The 12,030-nt window shown below is 35.6% G+C and overlaps 1 protein-coding gene across 3 annotated transcripts; it reads right to left on the minus strand.

The window, feature by feature from the left end:
* Positions 1 to 262: 262 nt before the first annotated feature.
* LOC108209054 (paired amphipathic helix protein Sin3-like 2) lies at positions 263 to 11,760 on the minus strand. Of its 3 annotated transcripts, none has more exons than XM_017379763.2 (24): positions 11,589 to 11,760; positions 11,402 to 11,477; positions 10,031 to 10,255; positions 9,767 to 9,950; positions 9,572 to 9,670; positions 9,275 to 9,451; positions 8,917 to 9,199; positions 8,374 to 8,507; positions 7,510 to 7,585; positions 7,406 to 7,435; positions 6,984 to 7,177; positions 6,744 to 6,898; positions 5,750 to 5,877; positions 5,401 to 5,655; positions 3,736 to 4,362; positions 3,550 to 3,638; positions 2,847 to 3,449; positions 2,620 to 2,717; positions 2,393 to 2,531; positions 2,158 to 2,310; positions 1,868 to 2,031; positions 1,031 to 1,142; positions 743 to 918; positions 263 to 623 (listed from the first exon to the last, which is right to left on the minus strand). In XM_017379763.2, exons 2-23 carry the CDS (start codon positions 11,473 to 11,475, stop codon positions 787 to 789), a joined length of 4,131 nt encoding a protein of 1,376 aa, XP_017235252.1. In that variant the 5' UTR covers positions 11,476 to 11,477; positions 11,589 to 11,760; the 3' UTR covers positions 263 to 623; positions 743 to 786. The 3 variants fall into 3 exon arrangements, with proteins under 3 accessions (XP_017235252.1, XP_017235253.1, XP_017235251.1); XM_017379764.2 differs by having other exon boundaries at positions 3,550 to 3,602; positions 6,984 to 7,180; positions 11,589 to 11,730; XM_017379762.2 differs by having other exon boundaries at positions 6,984 to 7,180; positions 11,589 to 11,730.
* Between the last annotated feature and the right edge of the window lie 270 nt (positions 11,761 to 12,030).

Consider the following 12,030-nt stretch of genomic DNA (forward strand, 5'->3'; position numbering starts at 1 on the left):
CATAACTAAAATTACTAAAAAAAAAGTAAAGTACTTAAAAATAACATGCACTCCGACTAGGAGCTAATATCTACATCTTAACTCTACTGTCAAGACAACTGAGGGTGACAACTCACAAGTAAAATCATAAATTCGGCCAGAACGAAGGCAACCTTAATAATTATTCAACATGACATTCAAGCAAGAATAGCATCAAGCGATCATCAAGAAGAATATTCTAAAACAAAACTGGACAGAACCATACCTCTAAGAAATCGAAAGCTAAAGCATCAACAATAGTAACTCAGTCATAGACCAAAACAAGGCAGTATGGCACCTGGTCCAACCTTGTATGAAACAAAATCCCGGAGTTCAAATAAAAGGTCTTGTTGCTAAATTTCTTTCCCTATTCAAGTTTAACATAGCACTTCCAGCAAAATCTAGTTTAACAAAGCACTTTGAGCACATATTCCTCCCTTAGGAATTACTAAAAGAGTACAGAGAAACAAACTGATGTACATGTCACTGGAGTAAAACTAAATTACAGAAGATAGTTCAACTCCCATCTCTATTTACAGATCAATGCCCTTTCCAATGTTCTTTATTCCGCAAGATCTCTGAAGCCTTTACTATTTCACAAATTTCTGCATATGCAGCAAATATAGATATGTCAGCAGTATTACCTTTTAATATACTATGCAAATGGAAGACAGACACTTGCAATCTCTGATTCAACAAAGACAGCACTATACAGTAGTCTTACCTCAGCCACAACTGTATATTCATGCAAAAGAAAGGCAAGGTATTTTATATTGATGCTGATAAGAATTGGTGAAATTTCTGTACTTTCCCCCTTTCCTGAATTGGGGATGTGAACGCTTTCTCTCTTTTGTATCTCTTACGACAGAAGAAATCTTCTGTGTCTAGGACATAAGAGATCTGCACCATATCACAACAGAAGGAAAGCCAAATCAGTGGCTGAAAGATAAACCGTACTATGTGTGCTCAATGGTGGGACACTAAAGCAATTAAATTGGTTAGATATATGTACCTTGGATGAGCTGCAAGCCATCTTGCATTCCAAACCATTGCTCACCTCGACACCTTCCATCACCATGCATATAGTGGAAGATTTGGCAGGATCTGCAGACTTGCATTTGTTCCTGCAAATGAGCTTATTAGCACTTCGCACCACACTAGGAGCAATCAGTCTAAAGATAAGATCCCAGATAACTAGATAAATGCTCTTTCTAAGCTTTCATGTTCAGTCTATGACATGGTGCATTCTTTATGTTTAGTTAGACTCTAGATAATACTATGTACTCTGCATGGCAAACAGATAAGAGGAAGACAATATTGTACATTGGCAATATTTTTCCAACCTCAAGGGCAAGACTGTAATAACTGGATCATCTAACTAGGAGCTGAAAACTAATTACCTAGCACAACAAGATAGTCTCACCAGGACTATCTAGAGACAAGTGCACATGATAAAGAAAATCCAGGACAATGGCACCAAAACAGCATAATATTACACTATTTCCAGAACTAGGTATACAAATGAAAACCTTTGGCATAACCAGGAACTAAGTCAGATTTTAAAACATGCTAGAATTATTTTAACAAGTTATGATTCTAATTTTATGCAAACCAAATTAAGGCTATAAATAACACTTAGCACCAATGAATAGGTATAAGGTATAATAGTATTTTGGGGCGGTGGCATCAGCACACCCTCACCAATGTGGCTCTGCAGCCTTGATTGAGGGTTCCTCAAGCTCCCTCCTACCATCCTCACAGCACCCCCTTCTCAACTCCCCCACCCCTGATACAAACATGTACTGAAACCCCTAGAGCTTGTGCACTGACATGACAAAAATATTGGTACCTTCTTAACAGGATGCCAGGCGACTCTTTCTTGTTAGGAACCACAGACAAAAAATCTTTGTGAAAATAAGTTGCAAAATTCGGGTCCACCGACACTGCAACCACCTCAGGCTTTTCATTTCTGTCGTCCATCAACTGTATGCACAACTGGGATGGCTCAGATGTCTACAGTGAAAACAAAGAAACAAAAAGAAGTTAAGCCGACCGGTAAGATATATACAATTGTATTTTCAAGATACACAAGGTAAATTTACAAATATAGATAATGACAGAATAGTTCAGAAGACCTACACATTCGAATCTGTATATGTTTTCATCGTGAAGAAGGACGTGTGCATTCTCATAGTAAACTGAATCAACATATTTCTCCAATCGCCGAGAATTTTCATACTCATATAACTGGAGAAGCTTACTATCCATCTCATCATTAGCAACAGTCTGAAGCTGCAGTAAATTAAAAAACACTTAATGACTATGCTGGAAATTGATGTTTAAAAGACAATTTAGGGTTTTATAGACTGTTTACCTGTTTCACCAGTTTATATATCAACCTGTCCAATGTGAAAAGCACATAAGACTGATTACCGATAATAGCTCGACAATCATCCTCAAATTTCGCATTGTCTGAGGATCCATCAAGTAAATCATATAATGCTTTCATAAATCTGCACAATAGTCCACAATAATCAAACTTCCCAGATTAAAGCCAAAATAATATTCGTAGTTGAATAAGAAGCACAAGGCCACACTTACCTCATATAAGGGTTTGAACCAGTATCTTTCCCGTTTTTCAATCTCATTTCAGCAGAAGATGAAGGTTGTTTAGCAGAAAATAGTCTTTCATACAAAATCTAGCAACACATAATATACATGATTTAGATTAATACAAAATTCAGTGAAATCTTTTAATAATGATTGTAAGCAAACAGTATCTTGGTCAACATAGGGAGTGAAGGAAGAGATGAACTTAACGTTCTTACTTGGTGTAGTCTGAAAAGAACATAAAATGCATCATTTCCATAAAAAAATCGAAATCGTTTCTCATCATCATTTAATGAAGATGCAACATGCTTTGCCAGCGGCTTAGTGGTATTTAGAAAACGTTCAGATGGAGATAATGACGATCCATATCCAGTAAGTACATCATCTAGCCCTTCCGCTTCACACTCACTTTCAGCTTTGCCTTCTTCGTCCTGTTCTCCATCTTCATCCTCTTCATGCTCTTCCCGTGAGCATTCATCAGCAGCAGATTCACTGCCTGAAACATCTACTCCAGCCTCAGAAACATTATCACTGTCCTCATCATCTGCATCTGCATCGTTTTCTCCTCCATCGTGACAAGAGGCATCTTCACCAGTCCCGACCCGACAGTGCGTAGTTGTGATAATCTTCTTTCCATTGTGCAATATATTAGAACCTCCATAGGCAGCAAAGTTGTCCTCCTCGAAATCAGTATGAGGTGACAACTCACCTTCTTCTTTCTCAGTTTTAGAGGGATCAACTGAATCTTCACTGTTTTTCTGTAGATTGGTTCTTTCAGTCGGAGCTCCGTTCACTTTTAGAGCGGATCTTGAATCAGAACTCTGTATATTTATGTACACACACACTGAGAACTCAGTAAACAATACTAGAGACTAAGAGGGACTTAAATTGCAAAAGGTGATTTATCAGAGGATGTCCTACCTCCAATGAAGTTACATCACCTACGTTGCAAGAAATTCCATGACTATTTTCTGCTGCAGGGTTAGTAGGTTTTTGAGTTGCCTCACGGTCTTGAAATAATAGAAAACCAGACAATATTAGACGAAGACCAGCAAACAGCATGCATAAGTAAAAATTTGAAATAAAAAAGCATAATACTTAACACACCTGCAGTAATTTTCATTCCCTGGTCAATAGCATCTGCAGCATCAGAATTGGCTGGATGTTCAGCAGAACTCATAACTCCAACAGATGCAGACGCTTTATGAACACCGCCTGTATAGTTAGGCTCTTTAGGTAGCCCAAATCCATCTTCTTTGACCAATATATCACCATGTAACAAGCTTAGCCTCCCAGTATTTACTTGCTTTGGGGAAGTATTCACATCTGCATTTGGTACAACTTTTGGTAGTTTAGTGCTAATTGCTGCAGCATCAACAACAAGATTTTCCTCTCGTCCTCTGCTACTCGTCCCAGCACTTTTAGTTCCATGGTTCCTCGATGCTGAAGGAACTTCAGAATCTTCAATACCAAGAGGTCGAGAAGGAACACTTAGCAGCGGCTCCAAGAAGGTACACCAAAGCCTCATGGATTTAATTGATTGCTCTTTGGACGTGCATATCTCGTCACATGAATACTTGATCAGTTTGTAGATGTCTTCATGAATACCGGTATCAGTGTATTTAAACACAAGGTTAGGAAATATAGGATGTATGCACCCAGCAGCAATAGAGAGAAGCGCATTATCCTCTTGCTGACTTCTCTCCTTAAGTTCTTTGATCTCAGCCACTAAGGCTGCAAAAGGATGAAATTCATAAATAGAGGAGGTGATGATCAAAACCATAAAAGGCAATTACTATCAAAATGAACTGTCATGCAACATAGTTAAGTCAACCAGGCACTTCTACAGTTCTAACATCACAGGTGTTAGTATAATAATTTCAGTGAAAAAAATTCCATATTTATCTGTCCGTATCCATACTTAACTATACACTAGAGAGTTCTCAGTTAATGGTTCAATACTTGATTGTGCATATTTAAGATAGCCAGATAAAAAAAAGTTATGGGTACTAATTGCATTTAATACTAAAGAATCAATTCACCAGTCATGGTAGGATGACTTTAAAGTTGATAGAAGGGAAACACCAACCTCATGCGATATGATTGCACGGAAAACGATATATATGAAACTGACTTCATAAATAAGCATATTAATATGTAATTCAAAGATGTTTTCTGGTTAATGATCTCCATATCAGAGCCAATTATTAAGGATCATATTTACATCTTGTAGTGTGAGCTAAACTGGAAGTTGAACTACATAACAACTAATTACCTATTAGAATTATACAGTTTATATCAACTGCAGGCCAACTAACAATGGCAGTGTGTTTCACTATCAGCACCGCTAGATTTTTTTAAGCATACTTCTTACCTTTCTTGAGCAAGGAAAAAAAAAAAAAATAACTGTACAGCAAGAGCTTCAGGTTAGACATGCAGAAGATTTGTAATCTCCCTTAATTGCTCTTGTGTCTTCTATAATATTTCTGGATATTTATAACATAAACATATTCATAACATCATGTCACTGAAATTTGTGTACTTTATAAAGTTTGATTGATAATATGTGACTGCGCAATATAAATCAGATGGTATCGCCCTTGCTCCGCTTAACGGAGGTTGAGGTTCGAATTTTGTCAAAGACAAGATGGGTGTGTGAGTGTGTTTAAATATAGAAAATAAAAAATTCCCAGATAAGTCACGACAGGTAAAATCAACTTAAGATGATACTAGGCAAAAGCAAATAACCACGCTTGGACAAGTATTCCTTACATTTTGCGCTCAGGTTCTTTGAGTCTTGTTGCTTGAAGTAAAAACTCCGATGATCAAGTGACTTATAGTGATTCTTAGCATATACCTCAGCCCAAACCTTGTTGAAATCTAAACGACACTTTGACCACTCTTCCAGCTTCATTCTTAGGCGGGTCAACAGTATCTGCACCGAGTGGAGAGGGTTTTTGCGTAGTGTATCCAAAGTATCCAGGCCGTGATCTCCATAAAGACGCTCTATACACCTTAGGTTAAGAGCTAGGAGCAGTAAAAGATGACAAAAATATTAACAAAACTGTAACATATGTATTAATTACATTGACAACACAAAATTGTACCCCTAACTAGAAACCTGTGAAGTGGTCTTCTATGCGGAACTGGCTATCAAATTTAACAGAATTATTACTGATGTTGTTCAGTAGCTCCTCCATGCGCTTGACAGTAGAACTCACAGATTCCAGAAGCATGTCTAGCTCAAATCTGAAATCGCCAATAAACCAGTCACCTTTCCAAACAAAATGAAGGAGGGGGCACGGTTGGAAAATCACTTGGAAGAGAACTCTGATCCAAAAACACCTCATCTAATTCCAATTGACTAATCCATAGGAATAGCAATCAATTGGAATTTTATAGCAACAATATCATACACCAGAATTTAGTTCAAAGTTGCAATAATGAAAGACAAAGTAAGATCTTGATGTAGGGTTGGGACCTGTCCCAAATTCAATTGTAAGATACCTTGAAAGGCATTACGAAACAGGAAAATAATATATAAATATATTACTACAGCTATCATTTATATATGATTATGTCATACACACTGTTTCTTCTATGATATTCTCATGTTGCATTATTGGAAATATACATATATTAATATAAATATAGTACCTGAATATGTGTATAGCTCATAGCATCACATATAGGTTTAACATCACAAGGAAACAGCACTGTTGGAAATATATACTGATATAGCAAGGTAACATTCTTACACACTCCTAAATTAAATCAAATTATATCTGTGGAAACAATTGGACTCTTTGATTTCAGCACCGTGGCATGTCAGATCCTTCTGTACTTGGACACATACACTTATGTTGTGTCAGATCTTTCTTTGACAAAAATTTGGAAACTCAGACCAATTGAAATATTACGTCCGAGATGAAATGGGGATACGAGAAAGAAAGAGGGGAATGAAGAAAGAAGAAGAAAGGCCTTGGTACTGATAATAAAATACTGTAACTGGTTTAAGAAATAAATCTTCTTTATTTTGTCAAGTCCTTCACAGAATCATGATCAGTTTATCCACAATCTATAATCAATGCAAGAAATCAAGAAGATCTGATTACCTATCATCTTCACATCTAAAGAGACTTTCTTCATACTGATTTCTGCGCATATGTTTGAATGAGTAATCTTCACTACCCGAAGTCACAGACACCCAATTGTCATTTAACACCTGTGCTCCCAGTTCAGATCTCTGGCTTGCTGATGGTATAGGATACTGCAAGAGAAGTTTCAAATGCAAAACAATTACCACAAACAGTAATATTAGTAGACATAAAAACGAAGCAATGAGATATTTGTACATCTTCAGGAAGTAGCCTGTAACTAGGAGTGCAGCGCTGGCAGTTAGAGAGATCAAGCTCTTGTATAGATTTTCCCCAATATTTCTCCTTAAACCTATCTTTCTCTTTAGCAGCATCGAGGTCCCGCCTTTGCTCCTTTTCTTTGTCCTCCATCTTCACTGCTTTTGAAGCATGCCCTTCATTCCAGAAATATTCTGCTACGAACGAAAGATTTCATCAGAATTTACAAAGCTCAGATCTTAATTTCAATTTTAATGTAGTAGTTTGAAGTGATAGATGGAGAACCAATAATCATCCACCGTTCACAAGCAAAAATCAGATGTACTATTCTACAATGCAAATAAAACTATATAAAAGCACACACTTATGGTCATATTTACGGGTTAACAAAAGTAATTGATGGGGAGGTGGGCATTACATACTTTTGCTAATCACGCCATGAAGAAATCCATCTGCAAAAGAAGGCCCGTCATAAAAATGTGAAATTTATAAAAACAAACTTTTTAATGTCATCTAATGCCATTACCAACTCGCTCACAGCGTTCCAAAAAATCATTGAACCCTGCCATAAGATCTGGGTATTTTCCAAGTAAATCTGCAATCTGAAAAAAGACACGGCAAGATCAAATACCAATAGTCAACTTCCAGATGTTTTAGACAAAAGACTGGCATTTAGTTGTGTGGAGACATTTATTCACTTTCTGCAATGACGTAATCTACCACATTATACTTTACGAACAACCTAAACAATAATGTATATTTTATTGGTTTTAGTGTTTTACTATGTAGCACGTCAAATCAAGTGATGTGTCAAGGTATATGGCTATACGCATATGTAGGCACCAGGAAGTGAGATTCTAAAGTTGTAGTCACTCAATTCCAAATTAAATGTCTTACATTCCTTTTCGGAGTTACTTCAAAAAAACATCATAATTACTTTATTTACAGCTGACCAACCTTTTCATATGCCAATCAAATCGGGGAATTTTTTTTAAACTCATAGATAGTGTACTTTGAACAAAAATGAGATCATAATAATAGGCTATTCCCTTTATTATTCTTATCCAATGAGATATAAACTTGTCCTAGGAGTGTATAGGGAGAGAGAAGGAAAATGACCAACAAATAACTTATCGGCATGCAAAAATATGTTGATAAAATATTAGGATCTTTTTATCCCCTCTCAATTTTTTTTCTTATTTAGCCTTCCCGAAAAAAACATTAATTAAATGCAGAAGTTGTACAGCTTGAAACTATCATGCTCATTTATTCATTTTAAAAGCTGTACATATGTTAATATGAAGGAAACACATAGAACAGCCCTAAATATGATTCCTAGAAGTTTCCACTTAAAAAGATAGCTCAACAGTAAAATTAGCCTGACACATACCAAGCCTTGTAATTCACTTCTTGAAACTATTTCAGTGCTATAAATATGAAGACACTTCAAAAAAGATTGGTAGTTGTTTGCATCCAGCCTCTCTTTCACCTTATCACAGAAAGAGAACTCTTGTTTGTACAGGCCTGGCATATAAGCAAATCAGAAATCGTCATTAAAAGGGAATTAGGTCAAACATATAGCGACATGATAAGTACATGTGTGAAATTTCAAGTTTAAGCTGGCATATAGATCCCTTGTTTTAAATTATTGACTTTGTCATTCAGCGAAAATGTGAAACCTTATGATGGAACATCTATCAGAAATGAATAAATATAAATAAACTAGTAAGCCATAATTATTTAGATAAACAATATCTAGTCAAATATATGTCAACCTTACAAACATCATAGATATACTTAAAGCTGAATGAGGTGCATTTTTTTCATGCTGTCTTTTTAATGAAACAAGTATCTTTCGTTTTGGAGGAGGTTCAATTTCTGCACATGTATGACTACAAAGGCATAAGGTAACACAATAACAACTTTAACTCACTTCTTAAGGCATCTTTGTCATCATAAGGTGAAGGAACTGGGTCACCTCCAAAGTTTTCAACCTTTCGAGCAGATTTCCGTTTCTCAGATAGACGATGCATGTCATGATCAGGGTCTCTGTACTCTTTTCCTCGGTTACTCCTATCCATAATGTCCTTGTCACCACGCTTTTTCTGTTCCTTGTGCAACTTAATCATTGTTTTATTGTCCTCTAATTCATGGCGATCAACACTTCGATCACATTCCATGTGAGGTGCGACGATCTTGTCTCGTTGAAAGCGTTGCTGTCAAATGCAAACTTTAACATTAGCAAATGAGGCTTATGAGCAGACAGAAAAATAATCAGCTTAGCAGATTACCTTATTATCCATGTGTGCCCCCCGTACCGTTGGCAGAGGAGAACCCCGCTCCTCGTATAGATGTAACTGTTGCCTTCCAAGCTTAGCATTGTGTTCAGATGCCACCGCTGAAGCATCGGGTAAAAATTTTATGAACTCCTCAAGCAAATCAGCATGGTGCTTAAAAAGTGCAGCAACCTGCAATCATGTATGGATGTTCAGTTCATAACCTAAATTCACCTAAAAGACGAGACCTGAAATAAAATTGATAAGTAAATGTATCTGAATACACAATGCAGATATATAACACACAATTACCTCAAAGTAGACCTCATCAATACCCTTATTCTCCCTCCGGTACATATTCAATATGTCTAAAAAAGATTTGTACACTTTTTCATCATCCTGAAAACGTGTCTGCAAATGAGGAAAGAAGTGTTATAATAACTTTAATCACATGCCGACAGGAACATGATCGGTGGCATAAAACAATATATTGTACATCAGTCACACCTTTATCTTGTTCACAAAACCTATAGCCTCTTCGAACTCAACCGATCTCTTAGGCGGATCGTCTTCCTCCTCGATAATAGTAATTTCATAGCCCTTGGGTAAGAAGGTATTAAAACCAAGGATTAGATTATTATGCCCTTTGAATAATTCTTTAACCCTTGCGATAACGCCAGTTGTATCAATTCTGCAAAAATACAAGAGAATATATGACAATCTGAGCAAGACTGTAACCCAAACCTACTTCTAGGGCAAGTTATATAATACCGCTGAGCCTTGAAATCTTTCATCACATCAAGAAACATGTCATATTTCTCCCTTTTATCTTGAAACATTTCTTTAACTTCCTTTAAATACGATAACGCGTCATTGGTAGTAAGTTTCTGCACCGGAGCAGCACCAGATCCTCCACTGCTTCCAACGCCTACTTCACTGGGACTACCTCCACCGTAGTTGCCACTGACACCTCCAGTAGCATTATGGGGTTGCCCGCTTCACCATTAGGTAATGATAACATTGTCAGCATACAATTAGGGCAAACAGATATAACACAATCATAAAGAGTAACTGCAAATTATTTCCTTTACGCAACTTTTCAATTCATAACAAGCTACTGTAAGCCCTTCACTAAATCCGACATATATTGTAAATTCAGTTAAAAGATGAATCTTGGAATGTCTACAAAAGGCAACACAGAAATACATCAATAACAACGAATCAATAAAAAATTGATATCAACCCCATTTTTGTACGCAATCAGAATCAATAATTCACAAAAACCACAATTCGAAACCAAACCTTCTTATCTTGTACAGTAAATTAACAAATAATGTTTGAAAAAAGTTGATAAACCATTTCCAACACAAAATCCCAATTCAACAAACCAAAACCACATAACTTCTCGAACTATCTCATCTAAAGCTAAAAAAAATTAACACTAAAATCAATCAATTACACTAAACTACAAAAAATAATCAATTAATAATCAAATGAAAATTACAAACAAACTCTCAACAAATAAAAGATTTAAAAAAAAAAAAGTTGATAAACCATTCCCAACACAAGATCCCAATTCAACAAACCAAAACCACATAACTTCTCACAGAATCTCATCTAAAGCTCAAAACTTTAAACCAAAATCAATCAATTACACAAAAACTACCACAAAAACAATATCAACTAATAATCAAATGAAAATTACACCCAAAGACACAACAAACAAAATATATATAAAAAAGTTGATACACCATTTCCAACACAAAATCCCAATTCAACAAACCAAAACCACATAACTTCTCGAACATCTCATCTACAGCTCAAAACTATACACTAAAATCAATCACACAAAAACTACCAAAAAACAAAATCAATTATTAATCAAATGAAAATTACACACAAAGTCAGAGCAAACAAAAGATATATATATATAAAAGATGATAAACCATTTCCAACACAAAATCCCAATTCAACAAATCAAAACCACATAACTTCTCAAACAATCTCATTTAAAGCTTTAATCTTTACACTAAAATCAATCAATTACACAAAACTACCACAAAACAAAATCAATTAATAATCAAATGAAAATTGCACACAAAGTCGCAGCAAACAGAAGAGATATACATATAAAATACTCACAGTTCTACCCGAGAAGTCGAACCAAATGGTTTCTTAAACGGAGAGTTCCCCAAATCATCTCTTGCTCGCTTCATTCCTGCAAAAACAAAAGAAGATACACTGAAAATAAGCACATAAATATAGAGATATAGATGTATGCAAAATCATGAGTATATGTACTTTACAAAACAATTTACAAAAGACTGACCTTCAAGTAACCTCAAAATTATAACAATTGAACATACAACTCGATAGATCCTAGGTGTAAACAAGCTCAGTAGTCTAGATCAAGTCTTGCAGATACATAAATTAGTTTCATAGTATTTTGTTTAAGGAACACAACTGGTTGTCTGTAACTCTATACGAATGAAATGAAATGTAATATTTCTGAGACTAACACTATATTTATATTACTCAGAATTTCAAAAATACCCCTGGGCTTGGGCTTTGGTTTATGCTTAGCCTTCACTGAACAAGCCCAATATATACTCTTATTACTTATTTTTTGAAAATAACATTGCACAGTATTAAAGTTGAAAAAACCAAAACAAATATTACAAATTAAAATTTTGGTTGAGCAACTAAATTTTTCCTAAATATCTTAACTTAATATAATTTAATTTTTACTCTCTCCGTCCCACAATACATGT

This window comes from Daucus carota, chromosome 2, assembly GCF_001625215.2.
Source record: "Daucus carota subsp. sativus chromosome 2, DH1 v3.0, whole genome shotgun sequence".
Lineage (NCBI taxonomy): Eukaryota > Viridiplantae > Streptophyta > Magnoliopsida > Apiales > Apiaceae > Daucus > Daucus carota.